The sequence below is a fragment of the Tympanuchus pallidicinctus genome, unplaced genomic scaffold, assembly GCF_026119805.1.
Source record: "Tympanuchus pallidicinctus isolate F22 unplaced genomic scaffold, pur_lepc_1.0 scaffold6, whole genome shotgun sequence".
NCBI lineage: Eukaryota > Metazoa > Chordata > Aves > Galliformes > Phasianidae > Tympanuchus > Tympanuchus pallidicinctus.
In genome coordinates, this window is record NW_026294780.1 from 19,833,193 (window position 1) to 19,858,025 (window position 24,833).

The window sequence follows — 24,833 nt, forward strand, 5'->3', positions numbered from 1 at the left end:
TACTGCCTAGTTCTTGGAAATAATGATGTACTAATATACTTCAGCAATTCCAAGAATTGTTTTGTACTTAATTTTTTCATTGGAACTTACATGCCTAAATCCACTGGTTTCTTGAAAATCTTGATCTCTAAGAAGACAATTCCAGATGTGATTCTGATGTTTTTGTAAGCCAATAAGAAGCTTACGATGAGACAGTTTAGTATATGCACAAGGTACATAGTGGATGCTACAAAACCTTTTCTGGGGAATGTGCTTATGCAAATGTATTAAGCTAAAAACACCAGGAACTTGAAGCATCATTGAAATGAAAGTATAGTAATATAAGTGGGTATATATGAAGCAGTTAAGTAGTAGTGATCTGCAATCTGTAGTTACACTTGCAGATTACTTGGAAAATTGTAAGAATACTGACACAAGTTCTGTTGTCGCAGAAAAAACAACAACAGCAAAAAAAAAGCACTGTAAATCAATATAGTATTTACCTTGTATACACTATTGTCATGACTATATAACAGGTAAGGTTAATCCTACTAGATGTTCAAGAGAAGAATAACCTATAGTATGCAAAAAATGAATATTATATAACTGTGGTTTAAAGGTGGTCGTGGGTGGGATAGCAACATTAAGTAAAACCTAATTTAAAAATTTCTTAAGAGCCATGCAAGTGCAAATGAGGGCAAGGATACATATTTATGCATAGGTGTTGATACAATTTTAAACAGAGATGTAGGAGTAATAGAATTTGTTTGGCGTGTCTGAGGAATCTGACAATTAAATGTGCTGCTCAGAGTTGATGACCTTAGGTGCTCTATTGTTAATAGAAAGACATCTACAGAAGGTGATTATATAATTATGTAATTGCATAATTTTGTGATAGTCATTGACGACAGCTCAACGCCTAGGAGATTCAAGATTCCAGCTGAATTATCGAATCTCATACTGAGCTAATACATTTCCAGTGGGCCCTACTCTTCAAATAAGTATATTAATGAAAAGTTTTGGAGCATGTTCTAGTTAGCAATCACACCAGATTTCATTTGCTTAAAATAAATAGAATTTGCCAAAGCTGAAAACTGGACATCTATGTCTGTACAGATTGTATTACACTGACATTTAGGATCACATATCAATTCAGTGTACTGCAGTATAGCATGGATGACAATTCCCTCTGAAGAATTTGTAGTGATACAAGTACTATGGGAGTATGTATTTACTGATGTCTTTCAAATAATCCTTCAATTTTGTATGTATTTCAGTGGCCAAGATTCCTTACTATCTAGTATAAATCCAATCTTTATTAAATAACTGGAATTTCTATAATTTCCTCTTTTCCAAGGATGACTGTATAAATGGGAATATTGCTTTATTTATATTTATATTAATGTGTCCATTTTTAAAAGTGCTGTAGATCTTTTTCTTTGAAATATAAAATCAACTGGATGATTTTCAAATGAGAAAACATCTAAATTTCTGTAACTTGCACAGATATTTTCAGATTTGTTATTAGCTTGTTTTATCGTTTAATTACAGCATACTTCTTTCCTCAAGTCTTACAAGGTACCTTATAATTCCACTGAGAATTCTTAAATAAGAATTACATAGCACAAATATAGGACAACAGAATTTTCCTATCAAAGGATATTCCTTTGTTGCTCAAAAAATGTTTCATGCTAATATTTTAAAGAAACTCTTTGAAGTTAACTTCAATAGAAACTCTTACCATACAAACCAGAAGAGATTTAGTTTACTAATTAGCTGCTTCATTTTGATTTAGTGTATATCAAAATCAATTCACAATTACGGTTGTTTTTTGTAATTAAACTCCTTAAAACAGTTGTGTATGAACGGATTGGAAACTTTTAACCTGCCATTCTTTCTTATTCAGTTTCCCTTCTTTTCATTTTCCATTTATTCTGCATTTAACATTCTGCATTCCCATTCTGCATTTAACATTCTACATGATTACACAAACATTGCACTCATCAGTTGAAAAGGAAGAACTGGAATTGAGGCTCATGTAAATAAATCCATATCCTAGCTGAGTTACACGTCCATGAACGATAATTCCCCTATCACTGCCACCTAAGATTCCATCAAGTATTCTTGCTTACTTGCCGTGGTACTATGTGCTATGTTCTCTTTTGCTTCTCTTCTGCTTTTCTGGCCTCTATCTGCAGTGATTATGGGATTTTTTACTTTCCACTCTTTGTGCTCTCACATTAGTAGTTGTGAAGTGAAAATTCAAAAAGAATATATGTGAATAATTTTGAAAGGATGAGTTGAAGGGAGAAAATAATCATTAAGCTGAAGAATCAGTGGGAAAGTCCATTTAAATATTTTCTTTCTTCTTCCTTACTCAAGAAAATTCTTACAGTCCATGTTGCTTGTCTGTATGGAGGGCATATCCTGCAAATTTATCATTGTTACCCAAAACTGTACATTACCTTGTATTTCTTTATTGCTTTCCCAATCCCATTTACTTTACTGTAATCTTAAGCATGTCTAGCTGCACTCGGCAAAGCTGCTCTTAATGAGGCATTAAATCTGTCTGTTGCAAATCAGGCCTACCTGCAGCTGAGTAGACAAGCAGATCCAGAAAGTTGTGATGGTGAAAGGAGTCCAAAAATTGGAACTGCATGCCCATAGAAATTGTCTCCTTGTATTATTAGACTTACTAATACTTGTATTTGATGCATCTGTTGATTTGCCTTTTGTAGGACCTTCTAATTTCTGCATGATAAGTATGATCACAGTTATGAACACTGCATAATATGCTTATCTCTTTTCATATGGCATTCTACAATTTTAGCTCTTCTGAATCCTGTTTGGAAAAACAATAAAAAGCATGGAAATGGTGTTCAGGATCCTCCATTTCTCTCAGAAGGGAGTCTCCTTGATGACAGTTATCTTTCTTTCCTTCTTAGCAGAGGCAGTCTTTAGGCATGGAGTCTACCACCTCATCCTGAATACCCTTCTGAATGGACCTTCAACTGTGTCCTCACTCACCTCTTCTTCAAGTTCAAGAGCCTCAAACCTGTTACACAGAGGCACCTGGGAATCTGAGATGGATAGGGATGAGGTTTGCTTGCAATGCCAAGCTGGGATTTGCTTCCACTCCTCCTTATCTCTTGAACCCCCTACCTCTGCTCAAAAATGGCAGGCTAGGGGGTCCACCGCAGCTTGGGGGGTATCACCCTGGTGTCTTTCTTGCAAGTTTGGCAGGAAGATACTCCACCAGTCTGTCTTGTGTTAACATCTCGTATGCTGCTTAGTCTCTCCACATCCTCCTTAGACTTTGCCATCATACTGAGTAGATCATCTACCTGCTCACACCTCAGATAGGTGTAATCTCTGCCAGCCTTCACCTGTAACAAAAGGCTCAGACACTCCCTTCAGACAAATCATTTTTGGGCAGGTACTTGGTCTGAGTTGCCAAATTCTTTTTGACAAGAACTTTCTGCCTAGTGGAGACCATGGCCAGATTTGTTGCCTGGATGTCAGCACATAGGTGAGCCAGTCTCCCAAGTGGTTATGAAACTGAAGAGTTATTATGTTACTCATTCAATTACCCAACTAATTTTGAGTAAATACTCAACTGAATTTGTAAGGAAGAACTTCAAAATGATCAGAAGTCTACAGTCTCATGTATCCTGATTGCAGCCTCAACAGGCTTCCTGTGTGGTGCAGTACAAATCCAACCATAAATTCATTACCTTAGACTCAATATATTCTCAATTTGAAATACTATTTTATTTCATCCAGGTGACATTAGTTTGAGTTGCCTTTTCAAACCAACACCTCTAGTTCTGCTTTAGTGAGGGAAAGATAGATGTCACAGACAAATTGCAGTACTGAGTAAACTTGGAGAACAGATGTTTTTTAAGAATAAGAAAAGTACATAGGAAATCTCTTCTCTTTGCTCTCCTTATTAATAGCTGTCAAAACCTCTGATTAGTTCCGCTGTCCCCTAATTCAAGGCAGCAGAGTCTGTATGTACTCAGCAGTTTCCAGTACTGTTAGGTGAAAATAATTCCAATGATTCTCTTCTACGAGTTAAATTTTGTTTGAACACAAACTGCTTTATTAGAAAGTAGGTTTTGAGTCTAAGAGCAAATTCTTTTTTTTCCTTGTAATTATTCATCTGATCACTTATTTAATGGAGTGTTTGATTTATTTCAAAGTAATCCCTGCTTTTATATGTAAATCACAAGTTTTTGAGAAGAGTGTGGTAATTAAATTATGCAAGGAAAATGCAATGAAAAACTAATCAGAAGATGGAAATTCCATTGCAATGTTTTATGTTTATTTACATAGCCAAGTAATTCAGTTTAGAAAAACATTATTTTCTAAAACTGAGATTTTCCATAGTGTGCTATTATGAGTATGTTCCTAATGTTTCCCCTCCTGTAGCTGAGTTACTATTTCTGAATGTTCTAAGCTCTTCTGTGTGAAGCAGATGTGTACATGTTTTGAATCACATTCACTGTGTGCTGAATTTAATTCAATTACCTATTTCCTGACATAAAACTTTTCCCACAATGTGAAGTTTTTGTTCCTTCATTCAAGCACATAAAAGTCATTATATAAAGGTGATAAAGACCAGAACTCAGTGCATTTTGAGGGAGGTAACTCTTGCCTGTCTGAACTGTATTGTACATTGTGTTCCTAAGACAATTACATATAGTAACCTAGAAGATTAATGCACTCTATTAGGCAAGGTATTGCAATCAGAAATCAATAATTGATACAAATGACCAGCCCAACTCAGGAAAAGATTTTTCTTAATTGTAGATAGAATTGCCCAAAGCATACATTTGGCAGTTTCTAGTTACGGAGGGAAGTTCTCAAAGAATTGAATTATTCTACTACTTCAAATGCTGACCAAGTAAATCTTTAAGTTTTAAACAGCTCAGCCATTGAAGAGTTAGAAAAAGCACTGAAATTTAGCTCAGCCTTCTTCTAAAGAATTTCACAGCATTGCATAAGTGATACAGTAAGATAAAAAGCTGCAGTAGGATCTGAGAAGATTTGTAGTTCTAGCTGAGTTTAAGACTTTTCCATGAAGGAAGGGATTATTATTGTTCTTTCTTACTGTCTTTGTCTGGAAATGTAAATAATAGCACAATTCAATAGTAGGTAAATGAAAACCCCTGAAGGAAATATTCTCTTACTTGAGGAACTGCTATGAACCTCGCTTTCATGCTGTTTTGAAATACTGGCAACAAGATGTCTGAAGAGAAAACCAAGAACTTCCACACACATATTTTCATGCTGGAAAATAAGTTATTCAGAAGGACATAGTTATCACTGTTCCTACAGAAGGTAGCCTTTGAAACAATTAGATTACATTTTTGCTTTCTCACCATCACTTCTTCAAACTGAAGAAAATTGTTCCCCTACTTTTTAAGTTTCATTTTCATTTTTTATTCTTCTTCTGTGCTAAAACATTTGGCCTTGTTATAGTGTTTCCTCAGTATAAAAGAAACAAGAAGTTGATTGGGATTCAAAAGCATGTTTCACCTCTGTAAAAAGAGGCTACTGGCAAGTATAAACTCAATTTCTTCCTGTCCTTAATTGCTCTATATGTTAATTTCTCATGAACTTAAAGGAACTACTAGATGTGCTTTAAAGTCTTCCTAATAGAAGAATTTATGTTTCCAGTCCTCCAGCTCATTCTGAGTAGTCAGTTCTCTTCTGCCCTCTATGTCTATCATCACCGAAACACCTACATAAATCTCTCAAAGTATTTGAACACTCTTCTGACCAGAGGTAGGTTACAGCATGTATGTATAACACCTACTCCCCCCTAAAGCGCTATTTCTTTTACATGATCTATACAGGGTTAATAGATGCCAGCTTTGATATGAGCAACTTGCTCATTTGAGTTGGTGTAGCACAAATCACACTGAAACTGAAGGTGGGCTAAACATTTGAGAAGGTGGATTAAACTGTTATGGGTGAAAAAGCATATACATCTCTCTTGCTCATTTGAGCCTATCTTTTTGCATGGGTAATGCCTCATCTATCCTAAGAATTATACTATAAATTCTGGAAGTTTTTGAGCTGATCTTCAGCGAGCACAAAATAAAGACTGTGGTGCAATACTAATCTGTTATGTGTGATTGCACTTTTAGTTCATGAGCTATTCACTAAAATAAAAGCAATATTTTCCTTCATGATCGTTAAGCGGTTTGTAAATCATGGATGCTACTGTAATAACATAAAAAGAAAACAGTGCTAATGAATCAAGAAATAGATAGATGAAGAAAATGAGTTAGATAGAGACAGTGAAAATGGCTGATTCACATCTGGTTAATAACTGACATTCAAAACACAGATCCTGAATTGAAATGTAAGTGAAAGGGTAAGCAGTTTCAGGGAGGTATTCAGAGTGAGGTATTCAAGGCCATCTAATTCAAAGAAACAGTGGTACTTGAAAACTGTTGGAAGCAAGGTTCCAAGAGGTTCAAAATGTAAAAGCTACAGAAATTCTGAAGGCATGGAAAGAAACTACAGTGCAAATGGGTTCCAAATTCCTTACCTTTTCCATCGCTTTCCCTGCAATTTGTCAGAAAGTTGAAGCATGTATAATAATCAATTACTTGTCAAGATTACAGTTAACATAGTTCTATAGGAGTGATCAGTGTAAAATATATCACAGTTCATAGATGGTACAGCTTTTGAATAATGGCAGATGAATTAAGTCTTAGACATGGAACTGTCCTTCTGTACAGAAAGTTATTAAGAACATTTATTCTTTCTATTGTCAAAATAAAAAGATACAAAAATAAGAAAATATTGTCAACACACATAAAATAGAAGATAATATCTTGAAGATTCAGAAACAGTATCTAACTACGCTGTAATGCAGATTCTGAAGTAGATTGAGATTTCAGATTTTAAAAAATTGAAAATGTAGATTAAGAATGTGAAATACATCCATAACAATGTGACCAACAGAACACAGCATCATAAATCAGCTAAAATTTGGTGTACTTTCTCTATATATGTTTAGACAGATATGTGTACATATTTTTTGATATATTTATGTATATATGTGGTGTATTAATCCATAATGTAACAGGTTAGAGTGTTAGTTTGGGTATTTACCAATTGCTGTACCTGACAATAAGTGCATTTACCACTCTGGTTTTAAAGTAGTTCAGATGCTAGATTGCTGCTAAGAAATCAGTTATACTTTGGAAATATAGAGTATTTTTTACTATGAATGGGGAAGAAGTGGTAGGCTTTATTTTTTTGAAAGTACTATGCAGGTGAATCCATGTAGGGCAGATAAATAATTAATTATGTCTTGGTAAGTAATAAGAACTCTTCATCCCTAGCTTAGGTAAGGTCTCCAGAAATAGATCAAAAATTACTTTGGCCTGTTTCATTTCAGTTTTTATACAGTAATTATTTTGTCTCATTGCATTTGCTGAATTGTTTTGCAATGTTTAGGAAAAAAAGTTACATTAGTATTCAAATTATGTGGATTCTATTTTGCATTTTATTATACGTAGCTTTAAGAAAATTACTGCTAAGGTAATGATATATTTCCTAAAAGTTCTAAAATGTGAGGGAAGGTAACAATCTTCATGCATTATTGTTGTCATGAACAACTTAAGTAGTATTTTTAGCTTTCTTTTATGCTGCAGCTGCTGTTCTCCATTTCTTTAAGTCAGACTGCAGACGTTGAAAGGCAGCTTACTTTCTCCATGTTTTTTGCAAGGAAAATAACACAGCGGTGGTGGCTGATTTATAAACTAGTGAGGACGAGGAGGTTCATTTATTTTCCAGAAAACTTTTATTTCATGGATTTTTAGAACAGAAATGTCACCATTGCTCTGATAGACTGTCCTAAAAGTTTGTGAAAGGAGAAAACAGGCTACTGTTAGTGAGAGCACATCTGTAGCATTTTTTTCTGCTATTATAGAATGCAAAGTAGCAGTACATCATGTCTGTAGAAGGCAAACACAATGCTCCTTTGACATATAGCAGAAATAAAGCTTTGTCAATCAAATCCGGGATGTAATGGAAAAGAGTATATAATTTGTGGCAGACAATTTTGCCATTAGTTTGTTTACTTGTAAAAGTCATGCCTTGCAGATTTTCTTTTCTTTTCTGTAAGCTTTCTTTACTATTGCCATTTACTTTCCAAGTGTATATTTTCTTATTCTTCCTGATTTAGTGACTTTACATTGTTCCTTTGATCACAGTTCTGTTCACTTTTTTTTTTTAAAACAGATTTTTATTTTCATCCAAATTTACTATTAAAAAATAGACTGTGGTACAATATTACAGATTCATGAATAACTTATTTCAATTATTAAAAATATATTTAGACTACTGCAACATAGTCTTTGGCAAATGATGACTTCTGTGTGATTTTAGCTACAAATTATCCGAAAGTGATATTTGTTGTTTTAAAGAAGATATTTTGATAGCATGAAAAGCAGGCCCATGCTTGCATATTGGAGCATGTATTTGCATCTTCTGCTGTGTCACATTTGCATGTTCTAATATGTTTCCATTATTCAATAATTCTTCAATTTACAGCTTATTTTGAGGCCATAAAAGTAATAGACCGTATAAAAACACATAGTTAGATGCACTCTCTGCCTTGAGTTTTACTGACTGATCAGATTAAGTAGAAGGTGGAAACAGAAGCACAGTAAAGTGAAGCGTGTACAATGTTTTTCAAGGTAGGAAGAGAATATTTAGGTTGAATATCAAGGGGAAGTTCTTTAGTATGAGACTGATAAGGCACTGGAACAGGCTGCACAGAGAGGTTGTGGATGCCCCACCTCTGGAGGTGTTCAGTGCTGGGTTGGATGGGGCCCTGGGCAGCCTGGTCTAGTATTAAATGGGGAGGATGGTGGCCCTGCAGGGGGTTTGGAGATTCATGATCCTTGAGGTCCCTTCCAACCACAGCCATTCTATGATTCTGTGCATATTCTAAAATCTGCAAGAGCAAAGATTTTTTCTGGGAAGGGAGGGTTGTTCTTCCTTGAAAGCAACTGGGAGCAAAGTTTCTCCATGCTGTATAAGTAAAGGAACTATTTTTCATTGGACAATAGATCTTAACGAGTCTTTATATCCATCTCTACTACATCACTGCCCTGAGAAGTTCTCTGCCTACAAAATGATGCTAAAGGAACTGTTTCTGTTTCCAAAACTAATGAGTTGTTCTACTCTTATTTCACTGGGATGAGCAGCTTGGAAGGAGAGACTGCCTTCACCAGAACATCTGAGCTGAGGCTACTGATTACTTGCTTTCTTTGCATTGTCTAAATGCCATCCCTGTCAATGTATGTCAAACACACATCACCGTATTTTCTCACTGAAATTGCATTACTTGAATTGGTATCTCGTATTAAAGTTTCTCTCAAATGCTATCCTAGATTGACAGTGTATTTTAGTGCCCCACACTGATATACAACTGCATCAATTTAAGATATTAGAAGCTTGCTCCCTTAAAATTTGTGGTTAATTGTTAATAATTCTCAGAAATATTCATATCTGCTAAATTTTTCTTGCAAACAAATCTTTGTCAGGCAATCATAAAGTATGTTAAAAGCAATATGATTTGTAGAAAATTAGTTACATGCTTGTGAAATGCTCTACAGTGTTCCACAAACAAAAGGGAAAATTTCCTGCCATTTCACAATTTTGTATTTGCTTAGATGGCCATTAGCCAACAAGATGGAATCAAAATTATCCTATTCATGCAATGAATAATCTGTGATTAGCAGTGTATAGAATGTGATTTTCTAAAGCTCCTTTCATAGACAAGGTATTATCAAACACTTCCTAAAGGAAAAAAAAAAAAAAAAAAAAAGAAAAAAAGAAAGGAAGAAAAAAAAGGAAAAGAAAAAGATTAAATAAAGACTAAGAGTATAATAAACCTGCACAGGATCAGAGGCCTTATCTTTTCTTTAGCCCAGAATTGAATCTTTTCTCAGCAATTCTTCAAAATCATGTTGCATAGAATCCTAGAAGTCAAGTTTTCTTTACTATTTCTAGTCTTGTTGCAGGACCAGTACCTTACATATCAAACCACTACTGGCTAGCATCTTAAGTGACCATTTCCCCATTTCTCATGTTACCTTTTTATGGTAAGAATTCAGCACATACAACATAACTTGTCCCTATTGTATAAAACTCATGAAAAGAAAAAACAAATGTGAATTTACTGGTAATTCCTTTTAATTTTCAATTTGACTGTTTTGTGTGCTGTTGTAATTCACTTGACTCATGCTTTGTTAGCTTTCCTGAACCAGGGTTTTGTCTTCTGTGATAGGGTGCTCCAGCTAATGGTGCTCTAAGAAAGTATCAGGTACCGTAACTTACCGTAACAGTTAGAATGGTCACTAGCAACTAATCATGGAGGTACTGTGCACACAATTGAGTTAGAAGTCCGGCTGCCTTCATGTCAGTGCACTGGGGTGATCTACTCTGCAACAAGCCCATGAGCAAAGAAGGTTGAAGTAGCATAAGTGTAACATTTTTGATTGCGATATGTAAGTTAAAATATCACCTCTTTCTTACACATGTGAATAACAACTTGTACAAACCAAAGGCTAGTCTAGCTACATGAGAGGATGATGTTACAGAAGGCATGTATAGACACAAAAGTAAGTATATATAAAATACAAAGAGTTACAAACATTTTTCCTGTTGATGGATACAAAATTCAAGAGTAACAAATTCAGGAGAAAAGCTGCTTATCTATATAGAGAGTCTTTTTAGTTAAATGATGTTTATTCTGCTCATTAATTGATCTGGTTCTTTTAGGAGCTGCTCCTGTCAATCTGACAGTTATCTACTCAGCTTTTCGCACACTAAGTGGCAAAATAAGTAGAACTTTTTCGTGTATCAAATTTTCTCCATGGCTTGCTCAGTACTAATAAACTTGAGGGTTTTGTCAATAATTTTGTATTCTTTGGGCCACTTTGTCATCAGAATTTTTTATTAGGCCATCAGTAAGAATTAATTATTGTCAAATGCAGTCTGAATTTCTGTAGATCTGAACTAAAACCACTGCCCTCCTTGAAAATTTCACATGGTAGCATTGAACATTTGCTAGTTTTGAACTAGTTACATCGGGGTAAAATAGCCTACATATTCTTCTGTTGCAGTCAGACCCGAGAAGTTTGCATGCTTTCTTGGTAAGTAAAGTCTATAATAGACTTGAAATAAAAATCCCATCTAAAGGATGGTGGAATAAGAAATGATATGATATAAATAGAAAGCACCAAAAATGGGTTTCAAATTAGGAATGCATACTTCCATCTTATTTATTGTGTTTTTCATCATAACTGCTTTTCACATGGAGCACTTCTTTCAGAGCCTAGGGTGTATATTGCTCTGGTTGTGTAAGGCAGCAGCTATTGTGAATTTTCTCCATGGCAGTGAACTGGCAAAGGCCAATTTATGTCACTCATCCTCCCTCTGCCATATAGGAAGCCGGATGGAGTATTAGAGCAGAATACTTTGTTCCTGGAGTGACAAAAGACTGCTTTAGACTCATGCACAGTAATGCTCTGTCAGATTAAGTGACCCAGGTAGCTTTCTCTAGCCAGCAATTCCAGTGTCATTGCTTACTTGAGCTTTTGAGTGAGTCCACAATGTTACATAGAGTATTTTTCATTTAGAGTGCCAATGAATAACAATAAATAGGATTTTAGAAAACTTCCCTGTTCTCATGAAATTCCAGTCTACACACATTCTCAATGTACTTATGTGTTTACAAACACTGAAGTAATCTGAATTGCTATGTTTGTCCTACATTAATTATTAGGGGCCATCGTATCCTTTATGCTCTGTTCCATCCACGTTCACCACAGTGTCCTGGACAGTGGAAGTCACCATCCTACATGCAGCCAGATGCCAGCTTTAGAAGTGACTCACAGTAGATATGAGAAATTCTTCACTGCTGTAGTTGATTGATGGCAGCAACAGGGCATTTCACTTAAGATTGCTTCAGCACAGCTAATCTTACATCCAATTTCATATTAGACACAATTTTCCCATCATGCATCTGTCTGACAGCAATATCAGAACATTTCTCTCTTCTTGTTGGTTCATGTTGGTTGATGCTTGGCTGAACACGAGCCAGCAGTGTGCCCAGGTGGCCAAGAGGGCCAACGACATCCTGGTTTGCATTAGAAATAGTGTGGCCAGCAGGAGCAGGGAGGTGATCATCCCCCTGTACTCGGCACTGGTGAGGCTGCACCTAGAGTACTGTGTTCAGTTTTGGGCCCCTCTCTACAAGAAAGACATTGAGGCCCTGGAGTATTTCCAGAGAAGGACAGTGAAGCTGTGAGGTGCCTGGAGCACAAGTCTTATGAGGAGACTGAAGGAGTTGGGATTGTTTAGTTTGGAGAAGGCTCAGAAGAGACCATATTCCAAAAGTCCTGCAGAAATGTGTAAAGACATAATGAATGCTTATGGTCAAACATTAACATAAATGTGCAGATGAGCAATTTCAAGGGTACAAGTCCAAATTAAAATTCTGTGATGCAAAAAGAACAAAATCAGGTGAAAAGAGAGAAAAAGCTGTGCACAGTAATTGTATGTGCTAGAACAGTGTGACTGATCTCCTAAAAATGTTAGAATCTGGCTCTGAGACCAACAGAAATGCAGCTTGTCGTTCATAGCATTCCTGACAGGTGAGCAGCCAGACTCTGCCATGCTAAAGACAAAAATAAGTAACCTATTTGGTGTTTCAGGCACAATAATGAAGATGTCATAGAGGGTCACACAGTTAATCTAAATCCAGTTATTTGATCCTCTGGGAAGAATATTGTATTTTGTATACAGTGTGGATATATTCACCTTTGATACAAATGAGTTGTAGTGAAATATGAACTGGTAGGATGCCAGTCTGGCTCCCATGAGCAGGCCAGTCTTGGGATTTAAGAATAATTAGTTTCTTTTTTGGGTCTTCTCAGTGTGGTGCTTTTGCTGTGCATCTGCCTGCATATCTCCATCTTGCAGACTGTTTGAGTTATCCATAAACAGCCCAAGGACTATATTGTTATTATCTTGGTGTTGAATTGTTTTATGCAAACATAATACTCTCTATTAGCTAAATTGTTTCCTTTCAGGCTAGATGAGATGAGAAAGCAACATTTAGTAATTGACAAGAATCTTTACTGAATTTTACTGGGCTTATTATACTGCTGTAGGGTATTATTTATGTTATTTCATTTTATTTTCCAGCATAAAATATAGCACTGGAAAATCTTTTTATGAGTGTCCCAAGATATGAACAATATTGAGAAAGTATGCATGTATGTATATATGTGTACACCAAGATGGTTTATTAATTTTTATTCTTCCTCTGGTACCATATTGCTTCCCAGTTTTGTTGTTGTTGTTTGTTTTGTTTTATTATTATTATTATTATTATTATTTATTTTTAGTGATTTTTTTTTTGTCATAGGACAGAAAAGTAAGTATCGTCCTTACATAGCAGTTTTTTTTAGCAAATCCTTTCACAATTAAGACAGCATACTTCGTTACTATGAAGAAAATTTTGACACTATTAAAAATACAGTGTAAAATATGCAGAGATGAACTGCCTGTTTAGAACTTGTGTGAAATAGAAAAGTAACAGATAAGATGCTGTCTACTGGAATCTCACCACTTACAAAAATGCATTTTGAAATCATGGTTTTTATTACTATATCCTGATAACTTGCCATGTGAATTAAAAATAAAAGTAAGACAGCACTTAGCCACTAAGTTTTAGTGGATTCATTGCACTTCAAGAATTGTTATTAGCTCAGACTTTTCAAGTAAATTGCTGCCTGTCAGACTTTATTCCCTCAGCTTCCATGATGGGAATATATAACAATTTTGTACCACTATGGTTGAAAGGAAATCAGTCTGAAAGAGTAGGGTTGAACTGTCCTCTGTCTGCAATGTTACCAATGAATCACATATTAAATCCAGATGTTTAGAGGCAAGAGGTTGTGTGCATGTAGCTGTGTGCATATTCTCCACTCCGCTTTGATTTCAGTGGAATTCAACAGAGAATTCAACAGATGAATGCTCCTGTAGGCAGGTACAAACATTTACCAAAAGCCTGAACAAATGCCTGTTTCTCCAGCCTTCTGTATTTATTGTACTGTGTTCTAATTTGAAAGAAAATACAAGAAAAAAAAAAAAAAAAACACAGTAGTTTTAAAGTGCAGTTCAAGACCCTAAGCTCCTGGAAGAGTTAAATATAGAATGTAAATTGGAAATTTCTTTGTCAACATAACAACCTCAGCTGACTGAAGACTGAGATAGTTTTTTGCAAATTTTTATGAGTCTTCTAGGAGTTAATACATGTTTACATATGTAAAAACATATGTTGCTTAATTTTTGCATTCTACTATAACATATTTACATTCACAGGCCCAAGTTATATCTTAACTTCCCTGGTACCTACAGGAAGCAAAAAGCAGCAGGGAGTTAACAGTTCAGATTTCTAGAGTGCCATTCTGGTGACTTCCTAACACATGTGATGAGGGCAGGTTTTCTCTCTGGGCCTCTTAGAGGAAATAGGGATTGCGAGAATTAAGGAGCATACTTAGTTGCCATGACCACAAGATGCTGAAGTTCATGATTCTTGCAAGGAGGGAAAAAAAAGCAGAATCACCAACTTGGAGAACAAACTGTCCTGTTGAGTATCTGCTTGAAAGAATCCTATGAGATAAAGTCTCGGAGAGAAAAGGGTCTAGAGCAGCTGGCTAACTTTTCAGTATCTTCTCCAAGCTCATAAAATTCCATCCCAAATTTCAGGAAATCAAGCAAATGTGGCAGGAGTCCTACATTCATGAGCGAGTAGTTGCTGACTAGGCATTGGTGAAGCCATGTTGGTTGCCTCGGATCACTTCCCTGTCTTCCATGTGCATTACCATAGCTTCCAGGATAATCCATTCCATGATATTCCTTGTCACAGAAATGAAGCTGACAGAGCAGTAGTTCCCTGGGCCATCCTTTCTTCTCTTCTTAAAAAAGAATCCTAATGGTGACATCCTAATGTCACCAATCAATTCACTTGCATTGGTGAGTAACAGGTCATGTTTGAACAAGTTCTGGCATGGTGGTTGCTGACCTTGCTCACGAGAGAGGGCTTGAAACTAGATGATCTTTGAGTTCCTTTTCAATGCAGGCCATTCTATGATTCTGTGATTCAAGTAATGTATTAGAATATTTTTAAAGACTAATAACTGATAATCAGGAAAAAAAAAACTTTATAAAACATATCTTTATAGATGATTATGTTTTGACAGTGTAATAAAACTTTATAATACATGTGGTTTGACTCATCTTGATGAAATACTTGTTCTTTTGCAGAAAATGATGAGGTCATCAGTGTTTCATATGTTCATACTAAGCATGGTTGCTGTAGATGTCATTGTTGCTGCTAGTAACTACTACAAAGGAGAAAATTTCAAGAGACAATATGATGAATTTTACCTAGCTGAGGTGAGTATGCTGAAAGAACTATCTGGATATTTTTCAAGATAAGCTGAAGTCTGAATGTCAAGCACATTTTAGCATGTAATTTTTTTTTTTTTTAATTCCCTTAAGCATTCCAAAAATTCTTTGCTAACTTGTTCAAGCTCCTCTGTCTGACAACTTTTTGAAAGGTAATTTCCTCCAACAAAATGTCAGTGGTAATGAGCTGAGGCTTAAGTATAGCACCTGCAGGCTATGTATGTCTGCTGAATTGCTATCTTCTCTAGCAAGAGTATAACATTCATAAGAATTTAACATTTAAAAAAAAAAAAAAAGGTAAAACTCTGTCTTTAAAGATTATTGTACCTCTTTCTAAATCATCTTCATCTGACAAATACTTGTCTTCAGGATGGTCCTTAAGCATCGCGAGAATAGTATTGAAAAGCCTGGCTTCAGAAAGCTCAAATGCCTCAAAACCTCATTGTAATGAAGCATTTATTCAGCCCTGAGCTTAGTGAAGGAAGAGGCTGTGCTCTTGAACTGGAGGAAAACAGATTCTTTTATTGTGATTTTCTCACTAAGAACCTGCTTGAGTGTTTAATTGGTCAAGGATTTTACTGTGTAGAATATGCCAGAGTGCCTAGAATCTTGTCTGCATGACTTTTAGTACTATTTAATTCAGATAGCAGGAACAAAAGAGTAAAAACGTTTTTGAAGTCTTCGATACGAATGCATGGGCATGCCTTCAAATAGGTATTTGTTTTTCTAAAATGAGTACTGCAGTATTTTTATTGGCAGTACTTACTTCAATGAGCACTATGAGGTGTCACTTTATCCAAGAATAGAACCACCACTGCAGAAATTTACTGAGAATGGCTCTCTGAAGATGCTGATCATAGTTACAAGCTTTATGGATACTGCCGTTCTCTTGACTTCAGTAATTACACAGACCTTCCTGGGAGATAAAGAGGTCACCAACAAAAAGCACAGAGCTCTGAGAGTATTTTATGGTCTCTCTCTCTGAAAGTTGACAGCATTTTTTGCATTGTGACTCTGCTGCTGCTGGTATTGCATACAGGGCTGACAGTGACAACAGCATAAGGATCACAAGGCTTTTAGCACACAGTATTATGATACTTTATGTATCTCCCTGTTTTAGGAGAAGTTGAGTTGGTACTCTTCTTTTTTTTTTAATATATGTTATACTTCAGAGTTTTAATATGATCTCTTAAAAACTTACAAAGCACAGATTTCTTAAATTTGGTGACCAAAAAAAAAAAAAAAAAAAAGAGAGAAGTTAAAGATAGCACCAGGGTCCAAACCCTCAAATAGTGCAGGCTGAAGACATCAGTGCTTCATCATTCTGTTGTCTTTCATGTTGATGGGAATGGCTGTAGTTTCTATGAACACTGAGTAAATGTTGGTCAGGCCCCAGGAAAAATACAAAAATACTTGAAATGCAAGCTCTATAGGCCAGTATTCCTCGTTACTGGGGCGTGTGTGAAAAGCAATGATTAATGCAGGTGATAGTGGCACTCTGGCTTTGTCCTCTTTTCCTTCGTTTCAACTAGTAACAGAAGTGATTGACTAAATAGCTCCTTAGGAAATTGCTCTGAAATCTAACTCTTACAATCTTGTCCCTTCTCTTCGAAGAGAAACTAACTTTCCAGCATTTCTAGAAATCACATTTCCTTTTATTTCTCACTGAGTTCCAGACAGACTGTATGCTAGACGGAAATTTCTTTAAAATGACTGATAAAATTAGGATGTTTAAACTTCTTAGCCAAGTTCATTCGTAGACCAAGATAGGCTATTTTCTGATCAGTTTAATGTTTATTATAATATATTCTAATCGTACTTAGCTTTAGTGGATTTTCTTACTATCAGATATAACAAGTGTTTTTGAAAAGAAGAGATCTGCACACACAAAAAAACTTTGAAAATGCATATTTGTAAGAAATCCGGTAAACCTTGTTATTATTAAACTGAAAAATCATCTGTATAAAATCAATCCTTTTCCATATCATAGCAATATATTCTATACTACTGATCAGCAAATATAAGGAATTCACTAAGATCTCAAATATAGAATTCACCTCAAATCTCAAAAAACAAATTCTGGCCTAATATGCTGTTTAGAACCAGAATTCTAGTCAGAAGGCAAGTAAGTGATGGCTTTGCATATTCAAATTAAAATCAAGACTAAATAACCTCCCAAGTAAACCTCAAAGAGCTGTAGAAGTTCTTTGTTCCAGACAGTAAACAAGTTCTTAAAAAAAAATACATTTACTATATTGAAACTATCTGAACTTTGAAACAGTTATCATAGGAAGAGTAATTGCGAAAAATATTAGCTTTATTTTATCTCAAGTTCTAAGCATATTCTAAAAACAACATGAATGAGCAAGAAGATGATCCTGGGAATAAGATATTGGAATAAAACCAACAAAAAATGGATCCTCTTAGGATATCCCCTGCAGATTTGACAGTATTTTCACTTCCTGGAAGTGAAGGTTTTAGAACTCATTTTAATTTCCAGGTTAGAATTGAATAATTAAATAACATTAAAGGTCTGAGGCCATGAAGTGCTTGTGGTGAGCACTTTTGCTTTATGCAGAAAAAAATAAAAGTAGAGCCTGGTTTCTTAACAAAATAACATTAATTCAACTTATATTCATAATAGGAAATGCTGCATGTGCTATTTCTATTCTGGCACTTATTAACCAGAAATACTCTTTTCCAGATTATTTGAAGTGCAGGGCTTAGAGCTTTTCAACAGAAATACTTTCAGGGTTTTATTCTTCAAGATAAGTGTTTTTTGTAGACTAGCGTAAATTGCTGTCCTATGAACAGTGTCTGGTTTTCTTTAAATATACATTTTTTCTGTCTCTGAATGGTTTAGATTTATCCTAGTACTGATTTGTTAGTGTGGAAACTTTAAAAAAATTCTTTTCCTTTCCACTATTCTACATGTTTACTTTTCCATAAACATGTCTAGAATGGAAAAGAGTATTTTGTTTGTAAGACACACTTTTGTTTTGATGTCCATTTGGTTTTTGTTTTATTGTTTGTTTGTTTTAACCTTTACTACAAACAATATAAAAATCAAATAATAAACTCCTGCTGTTTTGCGGCAGGAGATATAAAATGCAGCAAAAGAAGAGCTGAAGAGTCAAAAAATCCTAGGAAGGGAAATAAATTTACAAGCTGTTTTCATTTCCTGTTCACCTATTGTGAAACTTATATTTGCAGCATAGACTAGAAGCCTTAGCAGAGACAGGTGGGATTCTTACAAATACGGTTTTAAGTTCTGTTCTAAAGGGCCGGAGCACAATGCTGCTAAAGGCTGAATTAAGACCATGAAGTTTCCAGGTGCTGGCTGGGAGGCAGCACTCAGACATCACCCCATTCCTGGCAGCTATCCATTTTTTCCCCTTCTCTCCCAACCTTATTTCCTCGTATAGGGCAAGGATAAATCCTTTTTTTTTTTTTTTAGCAAAGCAAAATTTGCAGCCTGGTGGAGGACAGCTGCTCATGTGTTACACCTGTTTTTCTTGTTCTAGTCTGTTCTGGCTTCTTAGGTGAATCTGCGTTTTTCTCTGTCTCTACAATGGAAGTAATGATTTCAGCTTTAAAAAAAAAATCTATAAAATTCTATTACACTTCATAACTCAGAAGAAGATCTAGTAAAATAATCTCAGTATTTTGATATGAATTACAAGCAAAAATTAGAAGTTCTGTCAGTGGAAGACAGGTGTAATCAGATGTTATGTAAGCCATCTGATACATTTTTAAGTGCTACTGGTTTGAATTCATTTCACAAGCATGTAAAACGGAAATGATCCTCCCCCCTCTCCCCCCATATTTTTAGAATAAATTAAAATACACTTAACATTGTATTTGTAAGCGTCTTTTCCCTAATGGGAAAGATATGTGCTCTGAAGTATGTATGTGTGTGTGTATTTAAATAATATTGTTATTCCACCTATTCTGAAACTATGCTGAATTCCAGCAGCTTTCTACTCTCATTCCTAATTTGCCCCTCTTACTGTTTAGGAATTAATCAGACGAGTATTTCTTTAGAAGTGAGCTTTCATTTTAAAGCTTTTTGGTAAAGCATTTGCCTTGTGTTTTACAATAGGGATTTTCACATAAAGGAGTAATTTCTTCAGACTTGGCACATGGTTTTCCTTGAGCTCTTTGAACTGTAAGGGCTGAAAAACTAGCTGTATTTGAGAATACAGGCATCCTGAGTACCTGGAGGTGTGTATGTATGAAATCACACAGATAGTTCTTTGCAATGTTTCTTTCCTAATCTGACAAAAGATTTGGAGGGCTATGAAGCATTTTGCTTTGATTTAGCCACTCAGAAGACATTTAAAGCTTGATGACTGTTTTACATGCCTTGAAGAAGTCATGCAGCTGGCAGCACTGCTCATAAACAGCTGTGTATTTTAAAGGTGTTAGCATAGGATGCAAGCTTCTGTGTTTGATCTCCTTGCTTGTGACAATCCTGCACACGTAAAATACATAAAATTCTAGCTAGCAGACTCAAAAACAACCTGTTTAGTGTTGATAAGTGTATTATTTTGATGGACTAAATGAGGACTAAGCACTTAAGCCAGCATCACAGATATTGTCACTGTTGTAGATAGAAAACAGCTATATTATGTTGCACTCATAGGAGAGAAGCTAGAATATGTTTATTGATATAATATGGATATAACGTAGTGATTTAACAAAGCTTAATTGTAACTAAGGCAGTGTCTAAACAGGATTGAAGATGGCCAGATACACTTGATTATATACTGCATAGAGAATAGGGTAAGCACACATACAAGAGGCCCTCCTGGTGAATCATGAGGTTCATAATAGATCCCCTTCCTTTCTAAACTCCTTGAACCACTGAGGTAAGGAGCCAAAGTGCATTTGGATCTACTCCTAGCTCCAGTCTTGGTCAACAGTTTATGTCAAAGGGATAGTATGTGCATGGTCAATCTAAGATACAAACTTAGTAAAGCCAACAAAGTTTACAGTCAATCTAAGATGTGATCTTACTGAGACTAACAAAGCCTAAAGCAAGCTATTAGTCACTTACCTAGAAGCTGTACTGGAAAGCTGACTTGACGCTAAGGTATAAGAAATGCCTTCTCAAGGGAAGATCCTGTCTTGCAGCCAGTTGCCACATAGGAGTACTCAAAAAGAGGCTCTTTGAGCAGATTATTGATGGGTGTAAGATGACTGACTCTTAGTTAACTGTCATCTTTTATGTGCATGCTCCATTGGTACTCAGCTGTTGAACCAGGAGACTGCTATCAGTTCTTTCAGCCTCTGGTTTGAGATTAATATATGGTCATTAATTTGTTTTAGCATGAATATTATCAGTACTGTTATTCACTGTCCTCCTGTGCAGGCCTTGTGAACAAGACCAGGCTGAAGAAGGTGGTTTAGAGAAGAAGCCCAGAGAGTCAGGGGAGCACACCATCATAGGCGCAGTCAGATTCGTGATTCAAATCATGGTCTCCAATTTTATTATTCCCTGTACAATCCAGTAAATCTCATTGCCTGCAGTCAGTTAATCTCTCCATCTTCTAACTTCACATTCTGTAACAAAAAAAAAAAGGGCTAATAATTCTTAATTTAAATGAAGGTTTGAGCAGTACTTTGTTTATGTTTATACAGCACTTTGAAAGTTTTAGCTAGATATAGATACAGCCTTATGTTATTTCAGTGTCTCTCTTAAACCCCCAAACATGTGAGCAGTTAGACAGGAAAACTGCTGAGAGAAGCAGAAATGTCTTTTCTATCTTGAGTTTCCTGGCTGCTGGAAAATGAGGGAGAGAACACCTCATATTATAGACTTAACTGCTTAGTGAAGAAGGCAAGTGAGAAAGAAGTGTATCCAGCCAAGATGATTTTAATCAGTGAAAGAATAAAGAACAAATTTTGAAGTAAATCTTTAGAAAACTATCTCCCTTTTTTCATAGCTTTTTGCTATGTTAATTATTTCAGGAAAGGCCTCTTTAACTCCTTTGTAATTCCCACCTTACTTTCTTTGCTTCTTTAACACAGTCTCTTTTTAAAATTAAGAAAAATTGCCTATTCTTGACTGAGCTTTTAATGTTCAAGTTCCATCACCTTTTTTTTTTTTCTTTTTTTCTTTTTTTTTTTTTTTACCTCTTTCAATTGTCTTACTACTTTGCAAATTGTAGAAAAATTGAGGTAGCAATTTTCAAACGAAAGACCTTTAAACTTTGTCTTCTTTCTTAGATCTCTTAAAATTCTTCAGACAGCTTCTTTGTGTTCAGCTTCACATTTTGAAAGACTCCTCTTCATTCTTTCCTTGGTTGGATTTATTATTTCATGCCATTCTATATGTCTGTGTTAGGACTTAAGAAAATGAAGTGTACACTTCAATAAGCAACATGAGAAAAAAAATAACTTATGAAAGAAGTCTTATCTAAATTGAACACAGGTATTCAACAATGAATTTTCAGATTGATCATACAACTTTTGAAAATTTGGGTGTCAGACTTTCCAGGTGTATATAAGACAAATTTCCAACTATTTATAATGGAAGCTGAATAAAGAACTTAAAAAGTGCCTAGGCAGAGCAGATGTAATTCCTTAGAGGAGTAATAGATATGTGATTTGTCACGGCTGATTTTCATTACATTATCAAAATTGTTTATCCTAATAATAAAGTACTCTTATGGTTACTTTTAAGTGTTTATAAATGTAAAAATTCATTTCAGTTCTGTATTATTCATAGTTGCTGAAACAACTAACAAATAAGTGAACAAATAAGTGCCATGCAATCACAGACATTAAAAACCATGTAGAAATAAATGAAATACCATGTTTGGGTTTGTATTTCTTTTCTAAACACAGTGGAGATCTTTATCTTTTTCATATGAAACCTTGGTAGACTTTATGGCTTAGAAAGCTGTAATTGAAATCAGTGTTTTGACAACATCTTTCTTGTTTTGTATATTCATCTAGGTTGCTTTTACAGTTCTGTTTGATTTAGAAGCTCTCCTGAAGATCTGGTGTTTGGGTTTCACAGGATATATCAGCTCATCTCTTCACAAATTTGAGTTGCTACTTGTAATTGGAACGACTCTTCACATTTATCCAGATCTCTATCACTCTCAGTTTACATATTTTCAGGTATGTACAGCTGTTTTTCCATTTTACCATTATACCAATTAAAAATATTACCCCTCTAGAGGAGTATATATTTCATTTACTTCTATCATCAGACTACCAGTGTTCTCTCAACATAGACTCCTCTCAAGAATACCTTTAAAATAACAAGTCTGTTCTTAACTGTGTTTTTAGGGTAAATTCTCAGAACTAGGATTATTTCTAACGCTTACAGCTGCCTACTGTCACTTTCCTCTACAAGCCACCGCTGCTTTTCTGGCTTCTGTCCTTAAGATCCAAATGTTTTTTCTGTTGCTCCTCCAAATCTTAACATCAGTGGCAGTCACATCCCTAACTGAGAAGAACTGCAGTCATTTGTGGGTATTCTGAAGTCCTTTAAACAGAACCAGTTTAAGATTTTTCTTACAGCTCTCCCGCTATTCCCAATCCAGAGGGAATTACTGAAGCTAATGCTACACATTAACTTTGGGGAAGAACACAAAAGCAAGACAAAGAAGACTTATTAATTCAGACTTCTGATTATTCCTCTGCCTACTAGTCCAACTAATTCCCTGTTCAGCCTTGTAAAAGTTCCTAAGGTTACTCCAGCTGTGGAAGAAAGTGTTGAGATTTATGACAACATGCTGTATTCTACAGTTCTGAAGTGAAATTCTTTTTTTAAAAAAAAAGCATGCCTGGCCATTATTCAGCAGTGGATTGTCATGGTGAATAATTAATTATGAGTAAATGCAAATAACAAGTATCTTGACAGAATCCTGTTCACGTGTGTGATTAATTACAAAGACACACAGTAATCAAGTAAGTACTCTGGGGGTGGCACTCTCTCCAGGTGTGTGTTGCAACACGATGTTTTTTTCAGACTTCTGCAAATCCCATACTCTATTCTTTCTGACTGGTTCTACAAACCTGCTCAAGAAAGATTTCAAAATATCACATTCTATTTTGATTTCACTTTTGATTTTAAGGCTTTTAAATGGTTATATCCTTCATTTTGTTGTCTGAATGTGTAAAATTTTGCTATTCAACTTGGTGTGATATACTTCATAATATAATGCTCTATCAAGAGCATGCCATTGCACCCCTACACAATCCAAATTCCCAAAGAAGCAGATGACAGTAAGGTTGGAAAAATACTTCACCTTAGACGTCAGTATGTAAGGGAATAAAATCATAAGGTTGGAAAGAACCTACAAGATCATCTAGTCCAACAATCCTCTTGTCACCATTACTACCACAAGCTACTAAACCATATCTCATAGCTCTTCATCCAGATGACTCTTGAACACCTCCGGGGACGGCGACTCCACCACCTCCCTGGGCAGCCATTCCAATGCCTGACCACTCTCTGAGAGAAAAAGTTCTTCCTTATGTCTAACCTAAACCTCCTTTGGTACAACTTGTGGCCATGAGGTGCACACCAGACACCCTAGAAAGTATGTTTTTTGGCAAGATGAAAACACATTTTCAAATCAAGCTCAAAAAATCCTTTTTTACATGAATACACATTGATGTTTAGCAGATTTTAAAGTCTTTAGATATTAATGATGACAGGTTAAATGTGTTCCTTGTCAGCCAACAAAACAGGTTACTGAAAACAAAAGTCATTTGACATATTCCAGTATAATGAGCAGATATATTATTTTCTTTGTCCAGTTTTGCTTAGCAGATATTTTATTATTCATTGGTCTCATAATTACCTTTTGCCAACGTATCATTTGTTCTACTCCACATTGGCTACTGCTCATTTTCCTACCTATCTTTCTTAAACTCATTATGTGTTCATTCAAAACACTTTGCAAAGTCCTCTGTGAAAGAAAACATCTGTAAACTACAGCAAAACACCATTCCCTAGTCTACAGAACACCTCGTCTGTACAGAAATAACAGAATTCTCGTATTATTGCAGAGACTTCTAATAAACTGGCATGAAGGGGGAGATTTAAATGGAATTAGGTTGCAGAGATGATTTTTGTGATTGGAGGAATACTGCTGAGTCGTTTTTAAATAAATTTTATCACTTATACAAGGTGTAGCTATTATTTTGACAGAGCTGTGATTTCCCTTTTGTCATTTTCATTTTTAATTTTTTTAATGTATTTTTATATTTAATCCATCTACATCTTTTAAATTTAATACATTTTGCCATCCAATTACATGGAATGCATAAACTTTCATTAGAGTATACTTTTGCTAGATTTAATTTGTCACGTA

At 35.3% G+C, this 24,833-nt stretch overlaps 1 protein-coding gene across 2 annotated transcripts in view; it reads left to right on the plus strand.

Annotated features, from left to right (window-relative positions):
* NALCN (sodium leak channel, non-selective) overlaps positions 1-24,833 on the plus strand; it is a 212,393-nt gene that overhangs the window by 99,284 nt on the left and 88,276 nt on the right. For both annotated transcript variants that reach the window (XM_052705813.1, XM_052705814.1), the window contains exons 11-12: positions 15,352-15,483; positions 22,459-22,626. In XM_052705813.1, coding sequence (XP_052561773.1) covers positions 15,352-15,483; positions 22,459-22,626 — 300 coding nt within the window. The remainder of the gene's footprint in view (positions 1-15,351; positions 15,484-22,458; positions 22,627-24,833) is intronic.